The sequence below is a fragment of the Theropithecus gelada genome, chromosome 16, assembly GCF_003255815.1.
Source record: "Theropithecus gelada isolate Dixy chromosome 16, Tgel_1.0, whole genome shotgun sequence".
NCBI lineage: Eukaryota > Metazoa > Chordata > Mammalia > Primates > Cercopithecidae > Theropithecus > Theropithecus gelada.
This window is the reverse complement of record NC_037684.1, coordinates 69,295,503-69,320,812: the sequence shown is the minus strand read 5'-3', so window position 1 is coordinate 69,320,812 and position 25,310 is coordinate 69,295,503. Positions and strand designations below refer to the sequence as shown.

Here is a 25,310-nt window from a genome sequence, read left to right as displayed (position 1 = left end):
CTTGGCCCGAACACACTTTCTCCAGCACAGAAACAAGGATTGACCTACTTAGTCTTGTCCTCTCTCTTTAGCAGAGGTGTAGCTGACCCAATGGGGAGAGGTGGGATGTAGGGTGGCTATTAGGGGTATTACATGACCAAGGCATGCTTAAGGCACGTTTGAGGGCAAGTTAGCGCTGAAGAAGCATGACTCAGCCTGTGAGCTTGGTGCCAAGAAGCAGGAAGGAGAATTTTGAGGTTAGCATTCATGCTAAGCAGTTGGGCAGGAGGTGGAGGCAGAGCCTGGCTGGCCAGAGCCAGGGAAAGAACTGAAGGCAGGGTCTGGAGTAGGGAGTGGGAGGGTGGGAACCAGTTAGAGGGAAGGAAGGGCCTGCCATCCTCAGGGGAGGGGGAGCCAGAAAGAGAATCTGGTCACTCAAGGGAACATCATCTGGGTTGCAAACATGCAGGAAACAGACAACACAACAAACCAAAACAACACGAACAAAACAATGGACCACCTGTTTGTACTGGGAGAAATCCATGCAGGGAGAGAGGAAAAAGTGGTGTAAAACAACAACAACAAAAAAGAACACTAACATCCAAAGCAAAGTTACAAAACCGGTCAGCCCGGGCAAAGACATTTGGCCACAGAGCAATGTGAGTGACCTTTAAAATAATCTAAACCAGAGGGTGCCATTCCCTGCCCACAAGTGACTCTGCAAGACCACCCATCGAGAATGTTCCTGAATGCCTTCAGAGACTGGGGGAATCCATCTTCAAGGAGCACTTTTTAGAAATATTATTCATATGCCAAATACCACATGGCACTGAGTCCCCTTTCTAAGATGGGAAACTAGGATGGAGTCGATGAGTGTCCAAAAAGGAAACGGTCCCAGCTCATTTCCTGCCTGTGTGTCTGTGTCCTCCTGGTCGGCCTCACCTGGCCCACCACTCTCAGGCTCTGCTTCCCCAATGAACTTGCTGTGCTTGCTTCTGCATCTCTCAGGTCCATCTGTGGCCTAGCAAGTGCACAACCAGCACCGAGCATCCTCTGAGTTCAAGTCATCAATAGCAACCCAGCATATGCAGGGTCACGTGCCCCCTTCTATGCTCTAAGACTATTTATCCCCCTGCCCCTTTGTCATCTCCTGGTTTCACAGTGAAAATACTTTTTTTTTTTTTTTTTTTTGACACAGAGTCTTGCTCTGTTGCCCAGGTTGGAGTGCAATGGTGCCATCTCGGCTCACTGCAACCTCCGCCTCCTGGGTTCAAGTGATTCTCCTGCCTCAGCCTCCTGAGTACCTGGGACTATAAACGTACGCCACCACACCCAGCTAATTTTTGTCTTTTTAGTAGAGATGGGGTTTCACTATGTTGGCCAGGCTGGTCTCGAACTCCTGACCTCAGGTGATCCGCCCACCTCAGCCTCCCAAAGTGCTGGGATTACAGGTGGGAGCCACCCTGCCCGGTTGTGAAAATATTTTTTACCCATTAAACAAAATGAAACAAAACTAAAAAGCCTAGTGGAAGCCTCTGATGTAGGGGATTGGTGTGGGTGTGGGTGTGGGTGTGTATTTGTGTACTGGTGGTGATGGTGTGTGAGGATGTGTGTCTATGTGTATGCACGTGTGTTTGGAGAAAGATTTGAGTTAGAAGATTCAGCTTCCCAAAGTCTCCAAAACTTTTCTGGCAGTGGTCATGGAAGAATGCCATGTCCTCTAACAGGAGACACAGTGGCATCTGATTTCATGTTGCTTTCCTGGTGTTCTAAATTGCTGCTTGAGAAAAGATTGAGACAAACAGCAAAGTTGTTTCAAAGTTGGTGCAATTCTCACTTCCAGAATCTGCCTCCCCCATCATGCCCTTTTCAAGGAAGGGCCAGGTACTGTCTCCTCCCCTGCCCCGCTGGGGATGCATAACCAAGTGCTGTCATTATTTGTCAGGGCCTGTTTGCTCACTGGAAAGTGAACTTTTTAAGGGCAGCAATCATGTCTTTTTATCTTTGAAAAGAGAAAGTTCTCAGTTCATGTTCATCAAGCTAGCCATGGAATGCTTTCCTCTCTTTTTCCTTCCCCTAAAATAATGGCAATTCAACCATGTGGCAAGCTGTGAAGCTCATCAGGCCCAGTATGACTGCCACCTCCATTCCTTCCCTGACTTGCACCCATTTTAGCAGCACAAAAAGAAAAAAAAATGGCTGCTATGACTATAAAGAAGAGGAGGAGAAACACAGAAATTGTAAACTTCGAAATAGGATACAGTTGTCCCCCTTATCCATGGTTTTGCAGTTTCAGTTACCTGTGGTCAACGGTGGCCCAAAAATAGGTGCATACAGTTCAGTAAAATATTTTCAGGCTGGGCATGGTGGCTCACGCTTGTAATCCCAGTACTTTTTGGGAGGCAAAGGCGGTGGATCACATAAAGTCAGGAGTTCGAAACCAGACTAGCCAGCATAGTGAAACCCCATCTCTACTAAAAATACAAAAATTAGCCAGGCGTGGTGGCACATGCCTGTAATCCCAGCTACTCGGGAGGCTGAGGCAGGAGAATCACTTGAACCTGGGAGGCGGAGGTTGCAGTGAGTCGAGATTGCGCCACTGCACTCCAGCCTGGGTGACCAACCGAGACTCCATCTCAAAAAAAAAAAAAAAAAAAAAAATTGAGAGATACCACATTCACATAATTTTATTACAGTATATGCTTATAATTCTTCTATTTTATTACTAGTTATTGCTCATGTCTTACTGTGCCTAATGTATAAATTAAACTTTATCATAGGTATGTGTGTATAAGAAAAAATAACAGTATGTATAGGGTTCGGGACTATCAGCTGTTTCAGACATGCGCTGGGGGTCTTGGCATGTATCCCCTACGGATATGGGGGACCACTGTAACGTCAAAGACAGAGGAAGGGGGAAACAGAGAGTTGGGGAACCTAAGACTCCTCACCCCGCTTTCGCAAGCTGCCACCTTCTGCTTGCTTGCGATGCTATGCTGGGGAAGCCTGGATTTCGTGTGATAATCCAGGCAGCCGTGGATGACTTACTTGGTACCAGCGCGATTCAGAAGCCAAACGTGAATGCTTTGAAATGGGGGCGGGGGCGTGGGAAACGACGAAATCCAAGAGGCCTCCAGCGCAGCAAACCCAGACACCCCCTGCACCGCACACCAGCCCGCCAGGACGGCAGTGGTCCGCGCTTACCTGGTGCGCTCGGGCCCAGGCTGGAGGCCCAGGCCGGATGGAGAGAGCGCGGGGGCCGCGGGGCTGTCCAAGGGCTGCTCCGGCAGCGGCGAAGGCAGGGGCGCGGCCAGCTCGGCAGGCGGGGCGGGAGGCTGCATGGAGGGCGGGGCGCAGGACGCTTTCCGACCGGCCGAGGAGCCTCTTCGGGCCACCCAGTTTGTGTCCATGACTCTCACGCCCATGCTGGCGAGGGACACAAAGACACCGGTTACCCACGCGTGACAGATGACAGGTGACAGGCTCCCTCCCCCACATTCAAGCAGGTCCGCGTTGGGAGAAGAGCAGCGCAGCTTTAGCACCCCGGGGGCCCGGGAAGCGATGCATTGGGGGCTGTGCTCCCAGCGCCCTGGCTGCTCCCGGAGGCCAAGACACAGCCCTGGGCAGCCCGGGCCTGGCAAGAGCGGCCCCCTCACTGAGGCAAGGAGCAGGGCACAGTCGGCAGCGCTGGCGACCACAAGCTGTGCTTCAACCCTCTGCCAAAGCCAGCTTAGGATGATGGCCCGGCAAGCTCCCTGGGTGTAAACTGCCAGCCTTCCTCACAGCGGTATGTGGCCTAACTGGGGGGCAGGGACACTCCTCCCAAGTGCAAGACGAGGTGGGAGGGGCAGCGAAGGGGGGAGCGTGGAACTGACAGCAGGAGACATCTAAATATGCATCCTTCTTTTTGTAACTTGGAGTCTAGCCCCAGCTCCACCACTGCTGGGACCCTGGCCAGGTCACACGTCTGCAGGCCACTCCCGCTTGTCCACACAGCAGGGAAGGGGCTGCTTGTGCCTGTGGTCCCTCTGGGCTCTGATTCTATTTTAATGATGGGCACACAGCTTCAAATCAGTCGGCCAAGCAACCAGACGCGGCGCATTCACCCTCTGGTGGAACTCACTACGATGCATAGGTGGCTCAGTTGAAGAGACTGAGCATGGCCTCATAGCTACCAGAGGATACCATACCTTTGGATTTTCCTAAGGCTGCAGGGACAGAAACATACAGATATTAGTTTCAAAAAATCTAGGCCTTCCTTTGGACATAAAGGTTGTCTTTCTGCAAGGGGTCTCTCTCCACGGTCCAGGGTCTTGGGGTGGGATTTTATTGTGCTATAAAATTAATACGATTTAGTTGGTCTCTCTAAAGTTGGTCTCTCCTATTTGTGTAAGGGCAAGTCATACCCTACTATGCACACAGGTAAAGAGAGCAGTTGAAGAGTTGATATCAGTGTGGCATGGGGAAGAAAGAGGCAGAAGGGAGAAAGAAATTGGTAAAAGTTCATCTGCTCACTTTTTTTTTTTTTTTTAATTTTACTTATTTATGGCCGGGTGTGGTGGCTCACGCCTGTAATCCCAGCACTTTGGGAGGCCAACGCGGGTGGATCGTGAGGTCAGGAGATCGAGACCATTCTGGCTAACATGGTGAAACCCTATCTCTACTAAAAATACAAAAAATTAGCCGGGCATGGTGACGGGCGCCTGTAGTCCCAGTTACTCAGGAGGCTGAGGCGTGAACCCAGGAGGCAGAGCTTGCAATGAGTCGAGATCGCACCACTACACTACAGCCTGGGCAACAGAGCGAGACTCCATCTCAAAAAAAAAATTATTTATTTATTTATTTATTTGAGTTTCTCTCTTGTCACCCAGGCTGGAGTGCAGTTGCGCGATCTCCACTCACTGCAACCTCTGCCTCCTGGGTTCAAGCGATTCTCCTGCCTCAGTCTCCCGAGTAGCTGGGATTACAGGCACCTGCCACCACGTCCAGGTAATTTTTGTATTTTTAGTAGAGACGGCGTTTCACCATCTTGGCCAGGCTGGTCTCGAACTCCTGACCTCAGGTGATCCACTCGCCTCGGCCTCCCAAAGTGCTGGGATTACAGGCGTGATCCACCACGCCCGGCCTTATCCACTCACTTCTAAGTTACACAGACTAGAAGGTGGTTAGTTCCCTTTCCTCTGGTCTAGGAGGTACTGCTGCTGTCATCCTCAGCCAAGGTTTCATTGACTAAGGTAAGGGCTCACATTTCTAGCATTAAGGGAGAGACAGACATTCATTCAGAGAGAAAACATACACTCCCAACGAGCATTTGTCTCTATCACGTATCTGCAGAGAGGGATAGGTGTATGAGGGCTACGATGTGCTCACTCTCACCTCCTCCCTGCCAAATGGTCACCTACACTAGTCAGAAGCACAAAACTATTACACCACGAAGTCCTGCTCACCTAGAAAGGTCATATTTACCTTGTAGAGGTGCAACAAGATTTAATAACAGCAAAAGTTCAATTAAGGAGATCTGGTTGTAGCAGGTAGGATGGTGGGATTTAGGTGCTTTACGGAAATATGGGGAGTGATGCTGAAACCAAACACACAGTGGGATGGGGATGGCTTCCTGATTCCCTTCCTTTCTAGGACCACCTTCTCATGTCTAGTACCATTGCTGTTATTGCTCATCTCTGCTGGATGGCTTCAAGGAGGTACCAGGGATGGAGGGAAAGGGGAGGGATGTCTCTTTCCTGGACCCAATAGTTTCCAAAGTCATCTGGGGTCTGCGAACCTTCTACCAATAAACAAACACTTCCTATAGGATATCCAGAAATGCTTTTGGAGGCCACTTGAAACTCTGGGACAGAGTCTGGTTGCATCCCCTGGTATTTAAAGCAGGCTGCCGAGGATCAGCGAGCTGTGGTCTGCAGGCTTCAGAATGTATGGGAATGAAAAGAACAAAGAGCTTAACATTCCTCTTGGGGAACGGAACTGATACCACTTAGTTGCAATGGCTGGTGAGGATTGCAGGCAAGTGAGACGTTTCACACGGTGACCAGCACAAGGAGCCCTAAAAATGTAAGTCCTACCCCATCTTCTCCTCCTTGCCCCTTTCTCTTCTACTTGTAAAAGGTTTTCCACCTGGTGAGAAGGTCTGGGTCAGAGTTGGTGGGGGGTACCTTCTATTTCCCCAACAGTACCTTGTAGCATCAGGAATCTCAGACATCAGCCTCCTTGGTGATCTTCTGGTTTACCAAGGGGAGGTGTCAGGTGGGCATGGGGTAGGTACTGGGCGAGACTTGCTAAATAACACTGGCAAAACTTCAGCAGCTGAGAAATATGAGTTCAACATGCTACTTCTCCTCTTGCAGAGAGGCTACAGTGCCATATGCAATCACGACTTTCCCAGCTGAAATGACTTTGTCATAAGAGGGAGCATCAGATGTTCACTGTGAATTCACATCAAATGTTCACTGACATTTTCAGATAGCAATATAAATCTTTACACAGTAAATCAATCACAAAGGTAGCAGCAACGCTCTTGGAAGCCTAAAAGTGCATTTACCTTCCAAAGCAAGATGGTATATGTAAATGTTCAAATGTCTAGATAAAACTCAACCTGAAGACAGACATAATAAAATTGCTCAGTGTGCCGCCAAGAAGGAGAATCTACTCAAAGACGGGGGATCCCACCAAAAGGTTATATCAGCAGTTCACAAGCTTCTGTTCATTGTCTTATTGCATAAAGAAACAGTAGCCAGAATCAAGGCACCGCTGCTGTTTCTTAAGAAAGGAGCAACACGGAAGTGGAATTAATAAAACACATCTGACTCCAGCAGACATCCCTGCATGGATACCTAAGGACGGCCCAGATGGCAAAGATTTCCCATGCTTCTGCTGAAAACTGAGAACAATTTGCCTTTTCAATCCCTTTATAGTTGAATCAAGGTGGAAGCAAGAAGCCACAGGCCAGCAAGAATGTGAAGCACAGGGTTTAGAAATCAATAAGCAGGAGGCACAAGCCCTCCTTCCGGCTTTTCTGTGACTCCTGGTGGTAGGAGGTAGGGAGCCTACAGCATCTGGGGAATGGAACCTGAGATGATTTTCTCCACTGCTTCTTTTCTTCTTTTCTTTCTTCTTTTCTCTTCTTCTCTTCTTTCTTTTTCTTTCCTTCTCTTCTTTTTTTTTTTTTTTTTTTTTTTGAGACAGGGTCTTGCTCTGTCGCCCAGGCTGGGGTGCAGTGGCATGATCATGGCTCACTGCAGCCCCAGCTTCTCGGGTTCAAGTGATCCTCTCATCTCAGCCTCCCGAGTAGCTTGGACTACAGGCACATGCCACCACGCCTGGCTAATTTTCGTAATTTTTTTAGCGATGAGTTTTCGCCATGTTACCCAGGCTGGACCACTGCTCTCTTTTAGAGTAAGACGACAAGGGGCAGGGAATCCAGAGTGGTCACCGCTCATCACTGGGATGCCTGGGGCATGAGTCAGGTGACAAGTCCTCACTTTGGCAAGGCAGTCCCACTGGAGAACCATCTTCCCTGCTTGCCAGCATCTTATATTTGCATAGGATTTATCATAATGCACACGTGGGTATTTTTCATGAGACAGTATCACGGAATAGGTTCTGGAATGACCTGGGTCTCTAGTCCCAGTTAACCATTCGCTGACTCAGTAGAGCTCTCTCTTCGTCCATAGAATGGAGCTAATACCTCCCTTCCTGTTTCCGGCACTTCCATGAAGACAGTTTATCAATTATTGAGTGCTGAGATATATTTAGCATACCCTTGCACATGACCTGGTAGCAGAAGCTGAGTGGTCGGTCATACAGTGGGTTGTAGCAGGGTCTAGCTAGCTAAGCCAATGGTGTTTTATGGTGCGGACAAGCTGGAGATTCAGAGAATCGGATGACAACTCGATGGAGGGAATATAAAGGCCTAGTATCTGGCTTGTGTTTTTTGGGTATAACGTGGTGACTCCACACCCTCTCCGGCTCAGGGCAGTAGGGCTTTGAAAGCAGAGAATTTGGGTATGAATCCTAGATTTTCCAACGACTAACTCTGTAATACAGAGGAGTTCTATCAGATTATCCTCCGATCATCCTTTGTAAAATGGAATAATATGCTTCTCTTCTTTCGATTTGTTGTAAGGAGCCAATGAAACTGTGGCCATAAAGCCCTTAGCCCTGACTAAGAAATCAGTAAGATGTAGTGTCAGTGATAATGCTTTGTGCTTATAGGTACCAAGCACATATAACTTGTTTTTAAGAATCTCCTCAGAGAAAGAAACAGAATGAACACAAGTCTAAAATATGTTGATAAAGGGGGGAAGAGGACACTCTACTGATTCAGGCACAGCGTGACAGAGATGCTGGGAAGACCCCATCTGGCTCATGTCACCCGGATTTATGGGGTTTCCCATCGGATTTCTTCCGTTCCTAACAGTGACCCTAAACATCAAAAGATGTTTGGGGTGAGTTCTCTGATAGAAATAGAGCAGGGAGGCCAGGCGCGGTGGCTCACACCTGTAATCCCAGCACGTTGGGAGGCCGAGGCGGGCAGATCACGAGGTCAGGAGATCGAGACCATCCTGGCTAACACGGTGAAACCCCATCTCTACTAAAAATACAAAACATTAGCCGGCCGTGGTGGTGGGTGCCTGTAGCCCCAGCTACTTGGGAGGCTGAGGCAGGAGAATGGCGTGAACCCGGGAGGCGGAGCTTGCAGTGAGCCGAGATTGCGCCACTGCACTCCAGTCTGGACTACAGTGTGAAACTCTGTCTCAAAAAAAAAAAAAGAAAAGAAAAGAAAAAGAACAGGGAACAAAAAATGGGGATTGGAGGTTATTATCAGTCCCATTTCCCTAGGTTTCTTAGTCTTGCAGGGCTCTGCTGAGTTGGATGAGCCAATTTGGGTTTCAGAATAGGGGATGCTAAAAGCCTACTTAGATGATTGCAGGCTTCAGGAACAAACAAAGAGGGGATGCCTGCAAACCCTTCTAAGTCTTACCGCCCAACCCAGGTCATTGGGGCAGTAAAGGAGGCAGGAGTCATCTTGTCTGTAAAGTTCTTTGGAAAACAAAATACACTAGGGCGCAGGAGGCTCAGCCTGGAATGGTCATAGCACTTCCTGCTTACACAGGGTTTTCTACCTCCTGGGGAGCCTCCTGCAACCGTCAGCTGTCCTTGGCTTTGTCCCTAAGCCCTTGGTGTTTGTATATTTCGTGCTTGTAGAATTAGCTCAGTTGCTCATGGTAAGGTGGAGACAGATAAAAACATTCAAGCACCTGAGGTGGCAAGGAAAAGGCTTGATCGGGACACCTTGTCAGTGGGCTCCGCCATGTTGCCACCTTAAAAACATGAGGATGTCACTAAAAAATCTGCTTCCTGTACTAAGAACAGCTTACAGGCCGGGCGTGGTGGCTCAAGCCTGTAATCCCAGCACTTTGGGAGGCCGAGATGGGTGGATCACGAGGTCAGGAGATCAAGACCATCCTGGCTAACACGGTGAAACCCCGTCTCTACTAAAAAATACAAAAAACTAGCGGGGCGAGGTGGCGGGCGCCTGTAGTCCCAGCTACTCGGGAGGCTGAGGCAGGAGAATGGCGTGAACCCGGGAGGCGGAGCTTGCAGTGAGCTGAGATCCAGCCACTGCACTCCAGCCTGGGCGACCGAGTGAGACTCTGTCTCCCAAAAAAAAAAAAAAAAAAGAACAGCTAACATTTACCATGTGCTGAGCTTTATTCTAAACACTTTGTAAGCACTATTTCATTTAATGCTCAGAATGACTCAAGTTGGTGCTTACCATGATTTCCCCATTTTGCATATGAAGAAACTGAGGCATTCAGAGTTGAGTAACCAGGAGTTGAACTCAGAGACAGCCTGATTCTAATGCTCAGACTCTGCTTATAGGGTTATTATTTTCACACAGTGTAAGCAGGGACAAGTAGAAAGAGAAGAGCTATAAATGGCTCCTTGATGCTAGAGATGAAATGGCATGCTTCTTTTAAAGTCTACAACCTTGTAGACCACATAGGGAAAGGATCAGGCCCAGGACCAATGGAACGACGGCTCAGGGTTCAAGAGGGAAGCAATGAAGTGATGTGTTGGTGAGGAGGTGCTCAGCGGTCAACTAGAGCAGCTAAGGGTAAACCGGTGGAAGATTGTGTCTGCTCACTTCTAAGCCCCATGAACTTAGAAAATGGGGTCATGCCTTTTACTCCAAATGAGAAGGTCACCGGTATTGTGATGGGGAAAGCAAGGAAACCATGTAAGAAAAATGCCTTCCCAGGCACTCCATGATGGCAGAGTTCAGAATAAGCCTGTCTTTGTTGAGGAATTGAGGCAGGAGGGGAGCGTGGACAAATTCAGTTCCAGACATTGCAACCACCGTGTATGACATTCTATTGCGTCTCTGCCCACTAAAAGTTATGGGTTATGCTATTCGGGAGGCTGAGGTGGGAGGATCATTAAGTCCAGGAGTTTGAGACCAGCCTGGGTAACTGAGCAAGACTCTATCTCCGAAAAAAAAAAAAAGAAAAAAGAGCTGTGGATCAGGATCTTCTGATTCACACTCCGAAGTCTAACCCTGGCCAGTATTCAGCCATTGACGCACCCTGGATGGAGACCTTATAAAAATTAAAGAGAAACAAAGACCTGCCCCAGCAAAAAAAAAAAAAAAAAAAAAAAAAGGCGGAGTAGGGAGGAGGAGGAGAAGGAAGAAGAGGGGGAAAAAAAAAGGAGAAAAATAAGCCAAAAAAATATATAAAATTTGGAAGATCCCAGCTCCAAGAAGAATAGGTATCTATAGGTAGAATACACTTATCGCCAGGCAGAATTTTGCTGTGGATCATTCTAGCTGAGTTGTCTGGGGTTAGCAGAACAGACCTCTGAAGAACAGACATCTGCAGTGCTGTTTTTGACTCTCGGTCAGGAAGAATTCTAGCCAGAGGAGGTGTCAGCCAATATATGGCTGTGAAGTGTTCGAGTCTATAGAGATTTGGAAGGTTTTGGTTTTTGTTCTAGAGATCAGTGATATTTGGCAAAGGCCGGCCAAGAAAGAGGGGGCAGGGAAACCTGGTAGTTCTCCAGATATCCACAGAAGCTTCCCAAACACCCATTGTAGACATGCATATTCAGGGACTGTAAGATGAACTGTGGCAGGGAACCACAGGGTCAGCAGATGATGTCCTGGACAGTGAAGGTGAATGAAAAGGAGACTCAAAGCTCGTAAGACTTAGCCTGGCCTACACACACCCAGTGAGGCCTGAATTCAGTATTTTCCAGCTTTTCTGGGAGTAAGTAGCAACCAAGTACCTTATCCTCTCTGGTACATGTAAAGGCCAAGTCCTCTGACAACATTTCAGAATTGCCCAGCATCCGACAATGTCTAACTCCAAGAGAGATGGCTGATAAGGAGCCTGGACCAAAAACATCCCTCTCCATGTAGACAACCCTAACCCAAAACAGGAGTCACATTTTCCATATTCATACGCAGATGACTTTCTAGGTAAGTTTGTCTTATCATAGGTTCAGGCTCTGAACTAAAATTATTGCATTACTTATCCATGACATAATCTCTTTCAGGGATTTTTTTTTTTTTTTTTTGAGACAGCATGTCACTATGTCACCCATGTTGGCGTGCAGTGGCGCTATCACAGCTCTCTGCAGCCTCCGCTTCCCAGGCTCAAGGGATTCACCCGTCTCAGCCTTCTGAGTAGCTGGGACTATAGGTGCGAGCCACCACGCCTGGCTAATTTTTAAAAATTGCTTGTATAGGTCGGGCGTGGTGGCTCACGCCTATAATCTCAGCACTTCGGGAGGCCGAGGAGGGTGGATCACGAGGTCAGGAGATCTCAGGAGCTGGAGACCATCCTGGCTAACACGGTGAAACCCCGTCTCTACTAAAAATACAAAAAATTAGCCGGGCGTGGCAGTGGGCGCCTGTAGTCCCAGCTACTCGGGAGGCTGAGGCAGGAGAATGGCGTGAACCCGGGAGGTGGAGCTTGCAGTGAGCGGAGATCACGCCACTGCACTCCAGCCTGGGCGACAGAGCGAGACTCCGTCTCAAAAAAAAAAAAAAATTGTTTATATAGATGATGTCTCGCTATGTTGCCCAGATTGGTCTTGAACTCCTGGCCTCAAGCAATCCTCCTGTCTCAGCCTCCTATAGTGCTGGGATTACAGGTGTGAGTCATTGCACCTGGCCTCAGGGATTTTAATGTGGTGTTCATCTCTCCGCCACAGGATTGACACAGGACATCCATGTCTGCAATTGCAAAAACAAGTCCCTTGGGGCACTGGTGCAGTTTATCTCAGGTTTTGTGATCTACTAAATTTGGGAAATGATGTATGCTACAGCCCCCTGTGGAGGTCTGTGGCTTGTAACAGTGTGTTAAAGACTCTAAGAAGTCATACACTAAAGAAACTGGCTTCAGTGTGTTGATCAGGTGTTTCAGGAACTTATTAGACATCAGATTCCACCCTCCTCCCCACTCATAATATAACCAACCACCAGTGGAAACTGGTATACCATAAGGCACAGCTTGAATTATTCTAGAACTCTCTCAATCAAGGGTGCCTTTTCCAAATTACTGAACATCTAGATTAAAGTCCACCGGAGTGGGACAAGCCCTTTGCAGTGCAACTCTCAAGCACAGTCTGAGAATGGGCTACCCACTAAACAGAGCTCAAGGGAGGCTGCTGGCCCTGGTGTAAATATCCCATAGACCTTCTGGGTGGCTGTCAACTGGCTCTGGTAGAGAACGCCTGAGGATCAGACCATGCTGGAGCAAGTGTAATGGCTGTAGGTGCGTCGGGTTTCAAGCCTGCAAAGAGGAGCCGTAGGCTGTTGGTCTTCTGAGAATCAAGGCCTGAGGTAGCTGGATCTCCATGGCAGATCGCCGGCCCATCGGGATCCAAGGAGGTTCTGATGGGGTCTGTGGGGCAGCTTCACAGATGCTGTCAGGGCCTTGTCATCCGTGGGTTTCAGGCTATGAGAGGCTAGAACTAAGCAGGGGCAACAGAACAGATGGACAAGCCAGCAGGGCAAGTGCGGGAGCAGGGGCCAGAGCCAGAAAGAAGAAAACAGGCAGTAGGGAGGAAGGTACTGAGGAAACACAGAGGTAGGGAGTGGGCAGTGGTCTACTGAAGTCTCAGATGGGCATCTTGTAGGGCGTGGAGACAGAGAGGAGAGAACGGGAAGATGGTAGCTATCCGACAGCTATCGGGAAGGAAGGGACATGATGCTAGGGAGGAGGACACGTTAACCATGTCGCTTCTATTCTGTTTTTTTGAGATGGAGTCTCACTCTATCGCCCAGGCTGGACTGCAGTGGTGTGATCTTGGCTCACTGCAACCTCCTCTGCCTCCTGGGTTCAAGCAATTCTCCTGCCCCAGCCTCCCGAGTAGCTGGGATTACAGGCATCTGCCACCACGCCCAGCTAATTTCTTTGGTATTTTTAGTAGAGATGAGGTTTCACCATGTTGGCCAGACTGGTCTAGAACTCCTGACCTCAAGTGATCCGCCCACCTGGGCCTCCCAAAGTGCAGGGATTACAGGCGTGAGCCACTGTGCCCAGCCTGTCACTTCTGTTCTTGCCTCTGGGCTTCTCCACGGGTCCCTCAACAGTCCTGGCCCAGCTTGTCCAGGCTCATTTGGGGATGCAGCCAGTGGAGGCATCTGATAAATGCTTAAGAGTCCAAAGCCCAATGCTGGCTCCATGGGTGCTCCCTCACCAACCAGCAAGAGAGTGTAGACACTTTGGCAAACTCTTTTGAAGGCGGTAGAAAAAACAAATTGATTTGACCAGGAAGTCTGGCACTGTCAGAGAAATAGAAGGGACTGTAGTTACTTTCATTTATTATTTAGGACTAATGACCTAAGACACACATTTCACTATTCTATAAACCAAAAAAACAACTCAAACAAAAAAGACACTAAAAACATAGTCTGCACCCAAACTTCCTAAGGAGTTTAAAAAGCACAGAAAATAATAGTGTGATTTAATACTTTGTTGCTCAGAGTGTTGGCAGAGTTACGACATCCTATACATCACACCAACACTCAATGGCTAAAGTAGGAAAGTTTTGATAAATAATAATAATAATAAAATGTACCATTGCCAAATTCTTTATTCAGAGTGGCAAAATTATTCAGTGGTTCCCAATCCCAGCACATTAGAATCACATACTTATTCCAGGCCAGGACATTTAAATCAGATGGGGAGATTTGGGACAGGTGACGGGGTTGCAGGATTTTCTTTTCTTTTTTTTTTTTTTTTTAAGCTTGTTCTGGCTATCCTTCTTATGTAACAAACTACCCTAAAACTTAGCATGGCTATCTGGATCACCAGTCTAGAGTTCTGGCAGGGCTTGGCAAGGCAGGCCTGTCTGAACACACAGCATTGGTACAAGGCCAGCCTGTCTGCACACACAGCATTGGCGCAAGGCTGTCCTGTCTGCACACACAGCATTGGCAGAGGTGGTCTGACTTGGGCTGAAGACTCCAGGATGACTCCTTCTCAGAGCTTGGAGTTGTGCCAGCTGTCAGGACAGTGCTCAGCTGGGCTTGAGGGTTGGGGACTTCTATTTCTCTCCAAGGAGCTGCTTGGATTTCCATGTAGGATGGTACTGGGCTCCAAGAGTGACTGTCCCCAGAGACCCAGGAAGAATCTACAAGGCTTCTTCTGACCTGGCCTCAGCAGTCCCAGAACATCACCTCTGCCACATCCTACTAGGTAGGTAACTCACCAGAGCAACTCAGATTCGAAGGGAGGGCACTCAGATTCCAACACTCTCTGGGAGGACAATCAAAGCATCTGCTGCCATCTTTACCAAAGCTCTTGGTATGGAGCTGCAGTGGACAACAGCACTGGCTTCCTGTGGCTGCTATCACAAGAACCAACCACAAGGTTGGTAAACAATGGAAATTTCTTTTCTTTTTTGAGATGGCGTTTCGCTCCTATTGCCCAGACTGGAGTGCAATGGCGCTATCTCGGCTCATTGCAACCTCTGCCTCCTGGGTTCAAGTGATTCTCCCGTCTCAGCCCTCCGAGTAGCTAGGATGACAGGCATGCGCCACCATGCCTGACGAATTTTGTATTTTTAGTAGAGACGGGATTTCTCCATGTTGGTCAGGCTGGTCTTGAACTCCCGGCCTCCGATGATCCACCCACCTTGGCCACCCAAAGTGCTGGGATTACAGGCATGATCCACCACGCCTCACCCAGAAATTGATTTTCTAAATAAATTAGAGTCAGTATTACCAGGTGGAAATCAAGAAGGGAGCAAGGCTTTGCTCCCTCTTCTAGCTTCTGGTGGGTGTTGGCAATCTCTGGCTTGTGGCCATCTCTTCAAATTTCTCTCTGTTCCATCTTCACATTTCCTGTGTGTGTGCAGTAAAATCTCTCTCTGCCTCCCTCTTAATAAGGATGCACGTGATGTCATGTAGAGTCCATCTTGATAATCCAGAATCATCAATCTCCTTATTTCAAGAGCATATTCAAAGACCTTTTTCCAAAATAAGGAAATATGAATAGTTTCCAGGGCTTTAGATCTGTTTTTCTTTAGTGGATGGGCATTATTTAACCTACCACAATGATGAAAAATGTATATAGAAGCTCCTGAATTGGACCCCAAGCCCTGCTAAAGAAACCCAGCTTCCTGCATCATTTTGAATCAGAAAGGCATCAGGACCAAAGCCCAGAGTTGTGAGGGGAGTAAGACGCTTTGTATGACATCTAGGACATAACAGCCATCAGCCTAGGAAAGTGTCACTGACACAGACGGGGAACTTACCATTTCTTTGCAATTTTACCCAGTTTTTCTGCCTCTAATTTTCTTTTTAAATAAGTATCTGCTTTATTGATATATAATTCATATATATATCTGTTTTTTTAACTTGGCCAAAAACCTTCAATAACATGAGCTTTAATTTGTCAGGGTTTCAATGAGCAGTGTGAAGACTTCAAAATGCATCTCATAGATTTCAAAAGATCAGAAATGGGGCCAATATAGAGAGCTGCCGTAATGTTACTAAGATAACACAGGGACTCAAGAGATGTAAATTTCTTTCCTCTCCCGCAAACACCCACAACTTTAGGTTTCTCTTTAAGGTCAGGGAAGAACTGATCTTCTGTAATTCACTACAATTCCTTAAAACGTACGCACAGATGCTCTACCCCAGACAACTCAGGGAGAGCCACCCTAAACCGGTAAGACCTTCATTGAATTTAACTTTTTTTTTTTGGAGACAGAGTTTTGCTCTTGTTGCCCAGGCTGTCACGCAATGGCACGATCTTGGCTCACTGTAACCTCCACCTCCTAGGTTCAAGCGATTTTCCTGCCTCAGCCTTCCGAGTAGCTGGGATTACAGGCATGTGCCATCATACCGGGCTAATTCTGTATTTTTAGTAGAGATGGGGTTTCTGCATGTTGTTCAGGCTGGTCTCGAACTCCTGACCTCAGGTGATCCACCCGCCTCGGCCTCCCAAAATGCTGGGATTACAGGCGTGAGCCACCGCCCCCAGCCTGAATTTAACATTCAATACACATTTTGAAACATATATTTTATTTCACGTACAACAATAAATTATGTAATAAATTTCCTGTACTCTTAAAGTAGATGGTGGCAGTTTCAACTTTAAATAAGAATAGTATACAGAATGGACGCATCATTTACAAAATTCTTAAGCAGGAGAGCTTGATCAGATATAAGGCATCTGCTTAAGATATTGCTCAAGTTTTTGCATCTGCCTGCAGATAGTGGGCCAGTGAACTCTGAGTACCGCAATGCACCTGCAGTGGTAACTCTCTCTTAGAGGCCATTTGGAGTGCACCCAGGAGGCACTGGAATCAGAACAGATCTGGCAGAGAGGATGCAGGAGGGATGGAGGGGCACATTTTGGATGTAGAAACACCTGGAATATCAGGAGTGCTGTATCACCCAGCCAGGACCAGAATTTACCCTCAAGAGCATCCCTTCAGCTTACAGAGATTTCACAAAGGACCTGAGTTAATAAGATTTAAAAACAAATTCCAATGCACTCTCCACTTTTCTCTGTCTCTCTCAGATTCTAAGTATATTCCTTTTTATAGATTAAAGACATTTTTTCTGAGGCCAGGCACACAGTAGCTCACACTTGAGACCCCAGTACTTTGGGAGGCCGAGGCGCGAGGAACACCTGAGGTCAGGAGTTCGAGACCAGGCTGGCCAACATGGCAAAACCCCATCTCTACTAAAAATACAAAAATTGGCCAGGCATGGTGGCTCCTGCCTGTAATCCCAGCTATTCGGGAGGCTGAGGCATGAGAATTTTTACTTGAAACCAGGAGGCAAGGTTGCAGTGAGCCAAGATTGCACCACTGCACTCCAGCCTGGGTGACAGACAGAGACTCTCTTTTTTTTTTTTCTTTTTTTTTTTTTTTTTTTTTTTTTTTTTTTTTCGAGATGGAGTCTTGTTCTGTTGCCCAGGCTGGAATGCAGTGGCACAATCTTGGCTCACTGCAACCTCCGCCTCCCAGGTTCATGTGATTCCCCTGCCTCAGCCTCCTGAGTGGCTGGGATTACAAATGCGCACCACCATGCCCGGCTAATTTTTGTATTTTTAGTAAAGACAGAGTTTCACCATGTTGGTCAGGCTGGTTTCGAACACCTGACCTTGTGATCCGCCTGCCTCGGCCTCCCAGTGCTGGGATTACAGGCATGAGCCACCGCGCCCAGCCGAGACTCTGTCTTAAAACAAAACAAAAAAGAATGCAATGTTTTCCTACTCATTTGAATTTCTAAGAATTTCCATTTTTTTCTTTCTCCACCATGTGGAGAACAATAAACACCAGCATAGAGCACACAAACAACTCCCACCTGCCACATACAAATGGTCTCTGATAGGTGAAGTAACAAAGAAGAAATATTGACCATTGTGAAGGCTTTACCATCATCCCAGGAAACAAGCCTAGGTCTAGTCTGCCAACTTTAGTTCTCCAATACCAACTCCCATTCAGAAAGAAGCGGGGTGAAAAGTAAGATTCACACACCTCTAACAGTTCTTGGATTTTCAGCCTTCCCTCCTGTGCCCTTTAGGCCATGGACCTTTCAAGCACATCCTTCTGGCTGCCCAGTGGTCTGCCAGGAAAGGGGAAGGTTCTAGCTAGCTTACTTCCTATTATCTGCATTTCCGATACTCCCATTCAATGCTTTATGCTCTCATCTATCCTAAAGGAGCAGTTGCTAAATTTTATTTTACAGTAGTAATTTTTAATTTCTAACCAAAGTTTACTGAACTGACTTGCCTGACCCACACAATATCCTCCTGTAAGAGGTATTCATGGATGCCTGCAGCTTGCTGAACACGCTCATTAGTCCACGTCCTCTGGTTGCCATGGCTGAGCTGGTGCTTACCGTGAGTCAGCTGTGCTTGTTATGAAACCTGTTTACGCCCATCTTTCTTGCTATGGGAGTCATTATGTAGTTCAATATTATATAAACTAATGTAACATGAGCGTGGACAGGGTTGTTCCTGTGCAAACTAAACTGAAAGTACTTACAAGCCTCTTAATAACTGCATTGAAGTAGTTACGGATGTTAATATGAAAAGATAGGAAAACATCTTAAAAACCTAGAAGGATTTTACACTCAGCCTGTTTCAAGTTTTAGGCTGAAACTGGGAATGTTAAACTACATTAAATGTATTGTTTATGCCAGGATGCTTCTGAAGAATGCAGATGAGCCGATTTATAATCAAAGTAAAGCCACTACAAATTCTGGAATTGATCTACATGTATACATTTTGATTCCAAATAAAGTGTGTATGTATTTTTTTTAATTCCCCTCAGTGACTATTTTTTCTTTCTTTTGATGAGAACTAATTAATACTGATCACAACCGTGTCAGCTAAGAAGGCTACCCTGACCTCTGGTCTAAAGGGAGGCAAGTCAAAGAAACTCATCCTAGACAGAGCAGATACAGTTTAATTGCTACGAGTCACCTAAACTGCTATGAGTCAGTGCAGTCTTCCCATAATTCTGTTTTTCTTATGTGTCACCCATCCACCCCTACCACCTCCCCCAATCCCCAGTGCTGAGAAAGAGATACCAGTTCATACCCATCCTTTTTGTAAAACTCCAGCATCATATTATCTGTGGCGACGCTGAGGGGCCGGCGGGCCTGCTCGGGCTGGCGCCGGTCAGCAGGGTCCATGTCTGGGGAGGGCATTGAGCTGTAGTTGGCATTATGGTTCACGTGGACTGGACTCCCATAATTGCCAGTAATGTTGAACTCTATCTCTGCGGGGAAGAAAGAATTGGTACACGTGAACTCTTGGTCTGCCATACCCTTCCTGGTCAGGGAAGGAATGAGTCCAGACACCCACTCCCTCATATGTCATCCCTAGAAAATTTCATCCCATGGTTCCACATATTAATTCACCTTATTAACATAATGCATCACATTAACAGGCCAAAAAGGGGAACACATGATCACCTATATAGGCATTTAATAAAGCAATGTCAATTTGTGATTAAAAAAAAAAAACTTTGTAAAAACAGAAACAGATGGATACTTTCTGAAATATATGAAATCATCTTTCTAAAACCTCGTGCTTAGGACTGAAAGCTGACAGCTGTCCTAATCAAATCAGGAGAAATGGCAATGCCCACTATCACTACCATTACTTAACACCATTTAAGAAACGCTAGCCAATGGAATTAGTCAAGAAAATAAAATAAGAGCAATATTAATATTTATAGATGATACTGCCTTTCTGGAAAACCATACAGAATAAATTCAAGATACTAGAAATAGAGATTTCATTAAAGTTGTTTTTAGGCTGTCAATGAGATACACAGAAGTACTCATCCCATCCTTTCCTAGTCAATGAGAATAAATTAGCTCTGCACAATTCTGCCTGTCTGCAGTGGTAATGAATTAGCTCAGCCACAGAACCTATAGGATTATTGTCTTGACTCCTATCTCCTTTATTTCTTTATCTCGATTTCCCACACCCACCCAACTCTGTTATCAAAGCAACTTTTAGGGAGTCGGCAGTTCAGACCTTAAAACACATGAAGCAAAAGCAAGACAATCAAAATTCTTCAATGTTAGAACAGCATTAATTGATTACCTCTAATGGGCAGAGCATAGAATTACTAACATATCCCCACGTGCCTTAACAGCTGTTGCAACACAGCAAAAAGCATTCTCTTAATGTCTACCAAACATAAGGTACAGAACGAATTATTATTTTTTTAAGCAGATGCCGAATTTAGTGTAACAACTGCTATCTCTTCAAAGCTGTCACCACTAAGAGTCATCCACTTATGGAGTGAGGCTTCTGTGGCACAGAACATCTCTGAAACTCCCTCTTAGGAAGCTGCCTTCAGAGCCTAATTTTGAAGCAGGAATAAAAGAAAGAATCTCATTGCCTTTGAGATTGAACCCCACCTTCACATGCTGAGGGACAACTCAAAGGGCACAACCTAGGGTAGCAAAAGGGGGGTCTGTAAGGCACTCAGGTGATCTGTAAGTCCTGAATAAAAGTCCCCATCCATCTCAGGACCCTGTCTCCCTCTGCATCTACAAAGTGAAGGATTTGGGTCACAGGATCTCTCTTTCCTCCCTGCCCCAGCATTCTAAGATTTGTAGATTTGAAGAAACCGTGGTATGGATATTAGACCAGTAAAATCCTTGGACCTGGTTAGTACAGGCAGTGGACACCTTCAGGCCGGAGTGTCCCTTGAAATAGAGATAACAGGCTGGGTGCGGTGGCTCACTCCTGTAATCCCGGCACTTTGGGAGGCCAAGGCACGTGGATCACCTGAGGTCAGGAGTTCAAGACCAGCCTGAGTGACATGGAGAAACCCTGTCTCTACTAAAAATACAAAAAAATTAGCTGGGCATGGTGGCGGACATCTGTAGTCCCAGTTACTTGGGAGGCTGAGGCAGGAGAATGGCGTGAACCTGGGAGGCGGAGCTTGCAGTGAGCCAAGATCGTGCCACTGCACTCCAGCCTGGGCGACAGAGCGAGGCTCTGTCTCAAAACAACAACAACAACAACAAAAAACAAAACAAAACAAAACAAAATTAGTCGGGCGTGGTGGCGCACGCCTGTAATCCCAGCTGCTCAGGAGGGGTGAAGCAGGAGAACTGCTTGAACCTGGGAGGTAGAGGTTGCGATGAGCCGAGATCGCACCATTGCACTCCAGCCTGGGGGACAAGAGCAGAACTCTGTCTCAAAAAAAAATAGAGACCACAGAATAGGAAGCTGCCATGACTGTACCCTGATATGTGTGTGCCTTTGTGTGTGTCTGCGTGTGTGTGTGTGTGTGTGTGTTTATAGGGGAATCAAAAAAAAAAAAGTCTATGGGCAGTGGTACTTGGCTTCCAAGGCTCAGAACCTGCAGTGATATTCCTGTTGTCTGCCTCTTGCCCCTATACCTAGGTGCTGTCACCTACCCCCAGGGAAGAACCAGTCCGCATGCTGGATGATAGGTTCGATGATCCCAACAATTTGCAGCGACACTGTGGTCATCATCTCTGTAATGTTCCTGTAAACAGAGAGCAGAGGCAGAGAGGGTGGAGTTAGCAGCTGAGGCAGGACTTGAGGCCCAAGGTCCTCCGGCTGCAGAGCCCAGGAAGGGGCCCTGGACTGGAACCCTGCAGGCGGAGGTTTGAGAGCAGACTTTCTCTTGGGAGGGACACTTCACCTTTCTGAACTTCTCTTTTTCCATCTGCAGAATGGGGATAACCCCAGGGCACATGAACAAGACCTACACAGCCACTTTCAACATGAGGTGTGTTTCTCCTCCCTGCCATCCCTGTGATTCTCAACCTCTTTCCAACTCTCCTGTCTCTGGAGACAGCTCTCTATCCCTCCGAATCCTGAGGCTGGGATGTGTCCTCTTATGACACAGTGTAAGAGCTTGCGTGGCCTGTGTCACCGTGTCCTACGCCCTCCTTCCCCCTCATCCCAATGCTGACTTAATTAGCTCAGAGAAGACCCTGACTCCAGACTTGGAGCTTTTGGACCATCAACAAAAAGAAAGATCTGCAGAATTCTGTGCCTCTTCCTCAGCCTAAAAGAGGAGCAGGCCAACACAGAAACAGGGTTTGGAAAACACACGAGGCTGGCGCTCAGCTGGGGCCCCAGCTGTCCTGTCCACCCTGCCCAGGCCCTGCAGTCCCACTCGATCACCCACATCGCTTCTCCACCCTGTACTCACCCTTCTGCTTGTGGCCATAGGAGGTTAGGTCCTAAAACAATTGCCATGTTACTGGGAGTCATCTTGTTTACATCTTGATATTCTGACAGCTTGGATAAAAATTTGATCAAGTATCTAAAAGAAAATTAGAAGGGCCAGGTTTAACCAAGGCTCAACACCAGCCATGTGCCCCTGGGGACTGGATAGAAGCTTCTCTCATGTCACATATCTCACTGACTAGGAGACTCACGCACCTGCAATGTAATGAACATGGCTCACGTGTCAGGAAATGGAAATTCTGCATCCTCTTTCCAAAAACAGACAGGCTCAGATCTCACTGGGTCAGGTGTCAACATGTGCTTCAACTAACACTGGCCAGAAAGTCTCCATCTTTCTCTCTGACTCAGTATATAATGACCTGAAGTGCCTCGCTTTTTACAGACCCCATTACTTCTTGCCATCTTCCCTGTGCGCAGGAGTGATCAACAGTATGTCTAAGTACCTTTGGCAGGAACATCTACATGCTAGGGGTGGTGTTTCCTGGAGTTACCCTCAGTTGGGTGCTCTAGAAAGATCTAATAAAGAAAAAGTCCAACACAGACTTAGCATATGATCCAGCAATTCTCTCCTAGGGATATTACCCAAAAGAAAGCTGTCCACACAAAAATTTGGACATGAATGCTCACGGAATCATAATTATTAATAATAGCCAAAAGGTGGAAATGATCCAAATGTCCATAAAGGGATGATCCGATACATTAAATGTGGTATGTCCATACAATGAAATATTATTCAACCATAAAAAGGAATGAAGTATTGGCACATCCTGCAACATGGATACACCTGAAAACAGTATGCTAAGTGAAAGAAGCCAGACACAAAAGGCCACATATTATAGTATTCCATTTATATGAAATGCCTAGAATTTCTAAGCAGATCTATGGAGCCAGAAAGTACATTAGTGGTTGCTTAGGGGCATGGTTGGGGAAAATAAGGAGTGAGTGCTAACGGGAAGGGGATTTCTTTTTTGGGGTAAGGGAAATGTTTTCAAATGAGACACCAGTTATTAGTTGCAAAACTATATGAACGCACTAAAAACTACTACACTGCACATGTTAAAAAGGTTCGATAGTATGAAAATGATAGCTTAATAAAGTTATTTTATCAAAACAGCCAACAAAGAAGCTATATAGAAATAAAACAAATACAATGAAGAAGCTATGTGCAAATTAAAAAAAAACAGCTTTGGCAAACCACACTCAAAATCTGCCAGGCCCCGACAAGAGGCCCCAGCACCCCCAGAGGACATGCTTTCTCTGGCCTCTCAGTTACAATAGGCTGTGGTCCTAACGCCATTTTGCTTGGATCACAGTGAAGCGACTCATTCGGAATTTTCTGCTCACCTTCATCAGCCAGGTAGAAAGTCCAGCAGACTCATGTCCTACCATGTAATCACTTAGCTGTCACTGTGAAAACTCCACCCACGGCCTCTCCTGGCCATCCCTCACCCTCCAAGAGGCCACACAGGTCTGGACCAAGATGTCGGACTTAAGCTGAGAGCTTAGGCCAACCCATGGACTGACCAGTGGCCTAAGGCTATGGTCAGCAACATGCCAAGAGTTGAACCCATTCGATTCCCGCTTTCGGGACTTGATTTGTAATATACATACAATTCACTACTTTCGCCATTTTTAGAGGTACAATTCGGTAGCATTAAGTACATTCATAGTGTTACGAAACTATCACCACCATCCATCTCCTGAATGTTTTCATCTTCCCTAGCTAAACTTTGTCCCCATTAAACAATAATCTCGGCCAGGCGCAGTGGCTCATGCCTGTAATCTCAGGACTTTGGGAGGCCGAGGCGGACAGATCTCCTGAGGCCCGGAGTTTGAGACCAGCCTGGCCAACATGGTGAAACCCTGTCTCTACTAAAAAAAAAAAATACAAAAATTAGTCAGGCATGGTGGTGCACATCCATAGTCCCAGCTACTCAGGAGACTGAGGCACGAGAATCACTCGAACCCCGGGTGGTGGGGGTTGCCGTGAGCCGAGATTCCACCACTGGACTCCAGCCTGGGAGACAGAGTGAGACTCTGACTCAAGAAAGACAAAACAAAACAAAAACCAATAATCTCCTATCCCTTAGCCCCTGGCAACCATCCCCTAGCCCTGGCAACCACCATCCCATTTTGTTTCTCTCTGAGTTTGACCACTCCAGGTACTTCATATAAGTGGAATCATATATTGCATTTTCCTTTTGTGTTTGGCTTTTTTCATGTAGCATAATGCCCTCAAGGTTCATCTATGTGATGACAAGAATCAGAATGGCATCCATTACATGAACATGCCACATTTTGTTGATCCACTTATCTGTAGATGGACATTTGGTTTTCCACCTTTTACCTACTACGAATACTGCTGCTACGAATACGAGTGTGCAAATATTAAGTCCCTGCTTTCCATTCTTTTGGGTACATACCCAGAAGTGGAACTGCTGGATCCTACAGTAATTCTGTGTTTCATTGTTTGAGGAACTGCCATCCCATCGTTCTGGGGATTTTTAACAGGAAAACAGAAATAACCAGGCAGATGGCAGTAGGTGCTGATGCTGAAAATCTGCCTCCTAAGAAGCTGGGAGGAAAGGCGGCAGGGCCGGGATGGGCGCTGGCAAGACAAAGCGGTAAAGAAGCAGAGTGTGAAGCAGCAGGAGGCAAGGCATGGAGAAGGATCTGCAGAGTGCCGGAAGTGGAAGCTCGGGTGGTAGCAAAAAAAGCGAGAGGCAGACGTGGAACACAGCTGGGGCTTGGGAATGGTGGAGCACTGGAGAACACGCTCCCTCACCCCTCCTTTCTGTGGACTTGCTTAAGGACACTTCTGCCTCCCCCAGCTCCCACATAGGTCAGCTTCTCCCAGCTGTCCACCAACACCTACCTGTCTTTAGCATAAATCCCCAATATCTTAAGATAGCTTGCATTCACCTTTGCTCCTTTCACTGAATTAGCCAATGGTTCACTTCTTTGAGTCCATTTCCTTATCTAAAAAATGGCAATAATTATCCCTGCCTTCCCTCACAGGGTGGTTTGGGGTTTAAAAGAGTCCATGCGTGGTGGCGGGAGCCTAGACTCCCAGCTACTCGGGAGGCTGAG

General features: G+C 46.9%; 1 protein-coding gene across 5 annotated transcripts in view; it reads right to left on the bottom strand.

Annotated features, from left to right (window-relative positions):
- Window positions 1–25,310, bottom strand: part of ARHGAP44 (Rho GTPase activating protein 44) — a 205,836-nt gene that overhangs the window by 14,088 nt on the left and 166,438 nt on the right. For 3 of the 5 annotated variants that reach the window (XM_025363634.1, XM_025363632.1, XM_025363635.1), the window contains 4 exons: window positions 22,183–22,296; window positions 21,416–21,507; window positions 19,068–19,248; window positions 3,184–3,405 (listed from right to left, as the gene is read on the bottom strand). In XM_025363634.1, the coding sequence (XP_025219419.1) occupies window positions 3,184–3,405; window positions 19,068–19,248; window positions 21,416–21,507; window positions 22,183–22,296 (609 nt within the window). Of the gene's footprint in view, window positions 1–3,183; window positions 3,406–4,169; window positions 4,188–19,067; window positions 19,249–21,415; window positions 21,508–22,182; window positions 22,297–25,310 lie in introns of all 5 variants that reach the window. The other 2 variants (XM_025363633.1, XM_025363631.1) reach the window with 1 other exon arrangement.